Here is a 9,149-nt window from a genome sequence, read left to right on the forward strand (position 1 = left end):
ACTCAATCAAAGGCCTAAATGTTATTCTCTTATCATTTATCACAATTTCATGCTCATTTTACTACCATCGCAACATTCTATCTTTTCTAAATGCCCCTAGTCTTAAATTTCTCTAAGTTCATTCAGGCTATACAGAGCTTTTATAACTTACGAAAACCATCAGCTCTCTTTTTGTGATGGGTTTATTCACGAGGACTTACCTATTCTTGTCACCTTCTCATTCACGTATTCTTATCCTTCCTCTTGTCTACCTAAAACATTTTCTCTCTACCATACTTTAGCTTGCAACCTACACATATCTATTTATACTACTTGCAACCTCCCTTTAACTTGCTAGCACCATAGATTTTCTTATGTTATTGTAGAACCTCAAGTGAGACATCACATCGTCTCTAACCCTTCTTTACTCTCTTAACTAGACCTCTCGGCACCTCTGGAAACCACAGGCTGGTAGATATGCCACTGACAACACCACTATCATTTCTCGATACTGAATCACGACACTTCTAGCCCTCTATCTAAAATTAGGACTATTGATATTCTTCTGCACTTATGTATCACGTACCTTATTTACCTTTACCTTTCTTATCTTTAAATATTGCATCGTATCTTCAGTGACTTTCATAACCTCCCTTCCACATAGGTGGAATTCACATCCACACCTTAAATATCTACTATAATACTTCATCAATTTCATCTTCCCGACTCAAAATTAGATCATTCACATCATCAAAGAATTGACCTAACTCTAGCACTGGAAATGGTTCATTCTTAGGAACTTCATTCTCTCCTTCTCGCATTTCATATAAGTCTCTTAGTTTCAAGTGAACAACAGTACTCCATCCTTTATTCACCTCATCATCCACATAATATACCATTTGAGCTTGTGAAGCTTCAATATATGGATCATGCTCTTCACAATCACCAATGTGAATCAATTGTAAAAAATTAACAGAAGGAAATCTCCATGCATCCTTTCTAAACCCTCTATTCCTAGTTGTGTCAGCCCATTTACACTTGAATGATGTAACCCTAAATCGATAGTAGTTAAGATCAATGAGGTCTTCTAATTTGCCATAATATGGCAAATCTTCTTGCCTCAGGTTTCCAGCAGCACCACTAGCAATACAAGATGTGGACAAAGTAAAAAAAAAAAACCCACTATTTTGCGTTTTCAACTCATGCTCTCGAGTTGTTGTCCGAAATTTGAACCCATTGATCTTAAATGATGTAAACCTTCTAGCATATGGTGCTGGACCATCTGCTAAAAACTTTAGTTCATCAGACACAGTATTTGAAATGTCTGGATTAACAATCTGAAATAAGAATGTAAAATGTGTTAGTCACAAATTTAAAGTTATAAAAGTCTAATACATTTGTAACCAACCTTTCGAGGAAACCAATCAATAAAGTCTTTACTAACTATTTTCTCTATCTCTGTGTTGGAAGGCTTTCGACCCTTCCACTGCTTCCGTACATAAGCTTTAAATTCACTAAATGATATTTTGATATAAATTTATTAATTAACAAAAGTTTTTATGTATTTAACGCAAGTTCAATTTAGATTTGCCTTAAATACTCACTTAATGAATGGCATGACTTGTGCATAATTTAGTAACACATATCGATATGCTTGACGGTTTGCCATAGGTGAAAACTCAAATGTTACAGCTCCTAGTCCTTTACCAACTGGTGGGAAAATACTAGATGAATTCGCCGAGCCTCTATCCTCCGGAAAATCGTCAACACAGAGTGGCCTATTAAATCTTGTCTCAATCCCTTCAATATACTGGGAACAAAAAGTAAGAGCCTCTTCAGCTAGATATCTTTCAGCTATAGAACCTTCTGGTTGTGACATGTTTCGCACATAGGATTTGAAGTGTCCCAAATACCTAAAAACAGATCAAAAATTAGATGATGGATACAAATTAACATATATTATTAATGAACAATCTCCAATCAACCAATAAGAAATATTGTTTACCTCTCGATAGGATACATCCGCCGACACTGTTGAGGTCACCCAAGTTTTGCTTCACCAGCTAGATGACAAGTTAAATGAACCATGATTGTAAAGAATTTAGGAGGGAATAACATTTCCAGGTGATTCATAGTAATAAAATATCGAGACTGGATCTTGTCAAGTTCCAAGGGACTTAAGCTTTTGACACAGAGTTGACGGAAGAAAGAACTTAACTCTATTAATACTGCAATCACCTTATCTGGTAAAACACTACGTATGGCAATTAGTAACAAGTGCTGCAAGAGAATGTGAAAATCATGACTCTTCATTAACTTGAGCTTTTGTTGTTTCAAGTCGATGCATTTTGAAATGTTGCTAGCGTATCCATCGGGCATTTTGACATTCTTAAAGTCCGCAAAAATATGTCTTTCTTAAATGCACTTTTCTTTGAATTTAAAAGAGTGAACAAGGCTGGACAATAGCTTCCATTCTCATCTACCCAAAGTTCTTTCTTTATACCCATTTCTTTAAGATCATTCCGAGCTTTAAGATTGTCTTTTGACTTTTCAGTATCATTGAGCAAAGTATATATCACATTCTCACACACATTCTTCTTAATATGCATAAGGTCTAGATTATGACGCAACAAGTTAGATTCCCAATAAGGAAGATAAAAAATATGCTTCTCTTTCTCCACTATTTTGGTCTATCTTCAGCAATAGGTTTTCCTCGAGTTCTTTTACCTTTGGCATTCGACTCAGGTACTTTTCCAAAATTGGCATTGATTCCCTCCATTTGTTTCAAGATGTCTGACCCTGATAATGCTATTGGTGGCTCCCGTTGCTCGATTTTTCCATTAAAATGGACACGCTGCAATCTAAACCGATGGACACTTTCAAGAAAAGGACGATGACCCATGAAACATCATTTTCTACTATGCTTCAACCCGCAAGAGTCTGTTTCAAAGTTACACGTGGGACAAGCAAACTGAGTGTATGTGTTCCATCCAGATAAGGTTCCAAGCCCAGGAAAATCACTAATCGTCCACATCAAGGCAGCTCACATTTTAAAATTTTCATTCTTTGAAGAGTCTAATGTCTGCACTCCATCGTACCACAATTCTCTCAACTCTTGGATAAGAGGTTGTAAGTACACGTCTATGTCATTGTTGGGCATTTGTTTTCCTGGAATGATCATTGAAAGAATGAATGAAGTTTGTTTCATGCACTCCCAAGGAGGACGATTGTATGGAATAAGAACCACAAGCCAAATACTATAGTTTGTTGCCATTGCTCCAAAAGGATTGAAACCGTCACTAGCTAGGCCTAGTCGTACATTCCGAGGATCTACAACAAATTTAGGATGAAGCAAGTCAAATGCTTTCTAAGCCTGATAATCCCTTGGATGCCTCATCAATCCATCTTGGTTACCCGCTGAAGAATGCCATGTCATTGACTCAGCAGTTTTAGAGCACATGAACAATCTCTGCAGCCTTGGTTGTAGTGGAAAGTAGCGCAAAATCTTTGCGGACTGCTTCTTTTTATTTTCCTTCCACCTAGATATCTTGCACTTTTTGCATTCTTGTAAACCTTCGTCTTCCCCAAATAATAACATACAATCATTTGGGAAAGCATGGATCTTGGTATAATTAAGGCCAAGTTTGTTGATGGTTTTCTTGGCCTCATAAAAAGAAATAAGAATCTTGGCATCTTCAAAGGCATACAATTCTAATATCATACTCATCGCTTTGTCAGTCTTTCGGCACAAACACTTTATATGATACAATTTGACTAGAAATGACAATTTGGAATACTTCGCGCACCCTTCGTATAATGGTTGATTGTCATCTTCGACCAGTTCATAGAACTTTGCATATTCTTCATTATGCCCATCAATATGCCCTTTATTAAATGTTTCTTAACTATTAATAGACTCACAAGACACACCAGGCTCATTGATATTGTTCCTCATAAACCCAAATGCATCGTTAATCATAGTTACCATTGGATTTTGGGGTTGCAGAGTTTCTTCTATGACATGTGTGCTCTGAAACGTTTGTGGAATAGTTGCATTTGATTCTTAACTATGGAAATACCAAACTTTATAATTTTTTGGAAAAGGCTTACAAGTCAGGTGTTCTTCAACTACATTTCTTTTTTGCCACTTCTTAAAACCACATTTCGGACACAGACACTTAATTACACGCCCATCAATAGACTCACACTCAAAAGCAAAATTCAAAAATTTTCTAAGCCCATCCGCATATTCAAGTGTATTTCGTGGTTTGCTAATCCAAGATTTATCAATTGGCATGGCTAGAAAAGAAGATATAAGATAACATCACAATATCGAAATAAAAAAGCTAGTTCATCCACTATATGGAAATCAAAAGAATAGTAATCACTTAATATCACTTTTTAACTTCTGAAGAATACACGAAAACTAAAGAATGCAAAAAACATATCTGACTGAAAGAACACTTAACATATAATCAGGCATTGCACTGATATACATGCAATAGTATGCTGTACCGAAAAGCTATCAACATTTTGGAGCCAAGGAGTTTTTACAAAATACATGATCTGAAGTAAAATGATCTCAATTGAAAAATGCTTGAAATCCAAGCCAGTAATAAATGATAAACTTTGTATGTAGCATAATCCATGATCCCTTAAATTGCTTCACCGGGTTAAAGAAAGCAACTGTATTTAAAATAAATATGCATGCAAAGTTAAGTCAAAATCTTCCTCTTCCTCAAGGTGAATGAAACTATAACTATATCTGTCACACCTCCTTTTTACTATTCCCGGAAGGGCGTATACGTGAGTTTTTTCAATTTAAGTGACATTATTCAAAATGGGATTATTTTATTTAATTTCTCAGAGTCGCCACTTGGAATAGTTTAATTGGTGTTCCAAGTCACCGGTTTATTTTAAATCTCAAATCGAGGAAGTTCGACTTTCTTTTTGAAGTCTGCGAACCAGAAATTCTAAGTAAGAAATTCTGTTAACCCGGGAGAAGGTGTTAGGCATTCCCGGGTTCCGTGGTTCAAGAACGGTCGCTTAAACTATTAAAATTGGCCTATTATCTGATTTTAATACATGTTTTAATCTATGATATATTTTAACTTTGTTAAACCGCTTTTAATTATTTTAAGGAAGATTCAACGTTATTTAAAACACACCTTGAACCACGTCACATGAAATGCACCCGTGATCCACGACACATTTTATCTAACGTTGTTGAGAATTGGAGTCGGGTCACATGAAATGCACACCTGAATTTAAGGAAATTAATTTAAACTAGCGCGCTTAAAGAAACTACGATTGATAATTCTTACCATATTTGGGGTTCATTGTTAGGCCAAAAGATTATAGATACGAAGTTGCGGAAGGAGTGAGCTAACTTATTAAATGGAAGATAAGCCAAAAATGTTATTTAAAGAAAAGGCTTACTGGACTTGAATCAAATTCACAAATAGAATCAAGTAGACCAATCTAATTTCATTTTCTAAGTTCTATAGAACCAAACAGAGGACCAATTTTCAAATGAGTAAATTAACAAATGCTCCAAAACAACAAATCAAGCATACGTCAGAAAACAATTACGTAATTGGTTTATCCCATTTTTTTTGATTACATATAATCACAACCCATTTAATAGAACAATTTTATCTTCTACACCCATACAATTATAATCCAAACAAATTACAAAAATGGGATAGAGCCAACGTATTGAAATTTATAAACAAAGAAAACAGTGCAACATTCAACAAAAATACTAACACAACAATTAATAGAACAAAACAGCAAAAATAAGAACACAACTGACAATAAAAATTTATTAGGAGCGAAACAGTAAAAAAGAATGAACCTCAACTGAAACAATGATTTTTCATTGAACCAAGCCTCCGGCAAAACTCATACAGCGATCGATTTTGACTCACACTAGAGATCCGACGACAGAGCTTAGGCCTAAAATTGATTTAAGACCAGAATTGCAAAAGGAAAAACCTTGTTTGGACCTCATGCAGAAGCTGTTCGGCGACCTCGACTCAACTCTCGATGCTACTGCTTGTGTGCGAAAAGGACTGCATTTTTTCTGCTTTTTTAGTGGTTTTGGGTGAAGTTAAGGACTGCTTTGAGGATGGATTTGAGCAGATATTCAGCTGCTATTTCAGGTGTTTTGGAGTTAGTTTTGATTAGTTTTTGGTGGAGTTTGAAGGTTGCTTCAATAGTGGAGGAAGGCTGAGTTCTTTTGGAGCTTTTACATGGTGAAAATGGAGGTTTTTCGTTGGATTTTTGGAGGAACAGAGAAGAAGGAATGTTTGCTGAAGCATTCTGTTCTTAAGGAAGAAGAAGATGGGAGTCAGACTCCCAATCCTCAATTGCGGCTGTCAGCTTTTGGTCGCCCTTTCCTTTCTTTTTGTTAGCGCCCTCTTTTAGATTTTCGTTTTTAATCCAATCTTCTGGAAAACAACGGATTCAACAGGATTTTTTAGGTGTAGGTCTATGTAAGGATTATGTACTATTATATAGGGGTAGGGATTAAGTTAGGAGTATGGGCGTAGGAATTATGGGCTTGGTAATTATAGACTAGGTCCAAAAATTAGGCCTAAAGATGAGTTGCTCGAGCCCAAGTTTTACTATTTCCTCGCGAACGAGATTAAAATATGATCTCATTTATTAATTAGTCCTACTTAAGTAAAATAACTGTTAAAATAAGACTGACCATTAAAACGAAACTATTTTTGGTATTTTTCAAGATTAAAAATGACTACAAAACATTAATAATTTTTTTTTGTAATTTTCATTTTCTTGAAATAAAATAAAGTAAAAGAGTCAAAATTAATTGAAATAGTGATATTAGGCCTAAATTAAATATTAACAAGCTAAAATATAAAAAATATTGGGGAGGGTCAAATATCACATGTCTACAACTGCCCCTCTTTGACTGGAAACGCGAATTGTTTTCAGACAAAGAACGACTAGACAGATTTTTTGACGGGACCCTTATTTAAAAAGACCAAAAGCTAAAAGAAAGGAGAATGTGACCGAGCCCTGGTATCTGAGCTGCCTACATATCCTTTGCTATAAAGAAATCAGGCCACGTGTAGTTCAGAGGTTAGTGAGATGATGGAGTATACCGAGGTGGAGAGCCGGTCGAGGTGCCGTTCCGTCGAGATTCCGGTCCGCAGTCCTGTTATTACATCAAAAATCAAAATATATAAAAAAAAAGACTAGCTAAGCCTGTCAACTACGAGTTACAAATGTACACCATGCTCTTTCTGCCTTCTCTCTAGGAAGAGAAGGAATAGTAATTCCGTCATCTTTTTCCGGTCATAACTCCGACATCCGGTGGTGGAACTAACCAAAGTTGGTGTCAAAAGATACATATTTTCCTTACGAATAATACCCAATTGGTTTCAACCTCAGATCTATAGTCAATTTTTGTAGATCTTAATTTCATTTTCACGAGTTACTGTAGCAGACAGAGTTCTTCATTCAATTACAGCGATTCAGCTAATTCCAGCGCTACTTTTCAGCACAATAGCTTATTTTGATAACGTGAAAGTGTTCTAAGATTGGTTTGAATTCTAAGCTTCTTTTTAAATCGAAATTACTGTTTTTACAGTTTGGACTGTGAAATTGGATTCACAGCTATAAGCAGTAAGTAACGTGAAGCTAATTCGAATTACAGTAGCATCGTTTTCGAGCAAAGTTGATGCACCTTTGTCATGTAATTAAAGTGCTAAAGAATTACAACTGTAATAAACACACAGGCAGGTGGCCAACCACATTCTGTGGCTGCGCTGCCTACCCAACCTCCTCCAAACATTGCACAAACATCAGGGAACACAAATAACAACAAACAACCGATGGATTACTCCAAAATTCTGAAACCTTGCACTTTAAATACTGCAATGCATGAGCAACAGGAAGTTAAGCCAATTCCAATTCGTCCACCTACAATATTGAATGATGAGCATGTTATTCAGTTCACAGAAGCAGAAGTAGAAAGGATGGATATCATCGAAGGATTACAATATGCAATAGTTGGGAAATGTTCTTATGGCAGCCCAGAAATTCAACAACTGCGCAAGTTAATACCAATTCAATGCGGAATTAAATGTGAGTGTAACATTGGATTTCTAAGGGATAGGCACATTTTGATTATAATGACGTTAAGGCAGGACTATCTTCATTTCTCATCAAAACCCCATTACATAAAAGACAGGGATGGCTATCAATATCAGCTTAGGCCATTGATTTACGACTCAAAGTTTAGAGCAGACGAAGAAACACCCAAGGCAATGGCTTGGATTTCATTCCCAGGTCTATGGCCAACCTTTTTTGTGAAGGAATGTCCATTTTCTCTAGCTACAGCAGTAGGTAAACCTATACATCTAGACATGGCAACAATTAATAAAACTAGACCGAGTTGTGCTAGGGTGAAGGTACTAGTTGATCTACTTGAAGATTTGCCTAAAAAGGTAAGGATGGACATATTCAATGAAGCTAATGGAACAACAAGAACTGAATGGGTGAGAATTCAATATGACATGATGCCTAAATATTGCAGACATTGTAAACTTCAAGGGCATGATCAATTTGAATGTTGGAGGATACACCCTGAACTATATATGGAGAAGGAGAATGCTAACCAAGCAGATACAACTATGAAGCAGGACATAGGGAACTCACAGCCTATAATGTTTTTATCTAGTAGAATGGTCGTAGGTAATGTGAATGTTACAACAAAAGAGCAATGGAAGGAAGTGAAGGACAACAAAGTTAGAAATGTAGTAAATCAAAATACTAGTCTCAATAATAATGGAAGGGAGATGGCACCAACTAAGCAACTTGAAAACAATAAGAACAAGGAGGGTACAAGCACTGTAGATAAACAAGCAGAAGCACAAAGCAACAGTGGCAAGGAATTGGTGGCAGTAGACAATGAAGATAATGATCATGTTCAAGTAGCTAACAAGTTTGCAATATTACAAGGGATGGATGAAGAGGAAGAACCTGTTAATCAATTGGTAATGGTGGCTGCTAATGCAGCAACAAACAGTCCAGCAGTTCATAACCAAGCATCTACAAAGCAAAAACCAAAACATATGGTCAATAATGAGGGAAAGCTAGATCCAGCAGCACAAGCTTTTCATCTTAACTCATCGGGTATT

The 9,149-nt window shown here is 36.1% G+C and overlaps 1 protein-coding gene across 1 annotated transcript; it reads right to left on the reverse strand.

The window, feature by feature from the left end:
- Positions 1-674: 674 nt before the first annotated feature.
- On the reverse strand, positions 675-2,881 carry LOC138875198 (uncharacterized). The gene is made up of 7 exons (XM_070154022.1): positions 2,707-2,881; positions 2,463-2,593; positions 2,024-2,259; positions 1,584-1,892; positions 1,388-1,493; positions 1,237-1,316; positions 675-1,119 (listed from the first exon to the last, which is right to left on the reverse strand). The coding sequence occupies exons 1-7, from the start codon at positions 2,879-2,881 to the stop codon at positions 675-677; spliced, it is 1,482 nt and encodes a 493-aa protein (XP_070010123.1).
- Between the last annotated feature and the right edge of the window lie 6,268 nt (positions 2,882-9,149).

Source organism: Nicotiana sylvestris, chromosome 8 (genome assembly GCF_000393655.2).
Source record: "Nicotiana sylvestris chromosome 8, ASM39365v2, whole genome shotgun sequence".
NCBI lineage: Eukaryota > Viridiplantae > Streptophyta > Magnoliopsida > Solanales > Solanaceae > Nicotiana > Nicotiana sylvestris.

Bases quoted from the DNA above. Each gene is read 5' to 3' on its own strand.
- LOC138875198 (XM_070154022.1), bottom strand. From the start codon at position 2,881: ATGGGTCATCGTCCTTTTCTTGAAAGTGTCCATCGGTTTAGATTGCAG. The intron at 2,594-2,706 runs GTAAAAGAACTC...GTCATAATCTAG, and splicing joins ACCTGAGTCGAATGCCAAAG to ACCTTATGCATATTAAGAAG. The intron at 2,260-2,462 runs GTAGATGAGAAT...ATTCTCTTGCAG, and splicing joins GTATAAAGAAAGAACTTTGG to CACTTGTTACTAATTGCCAT.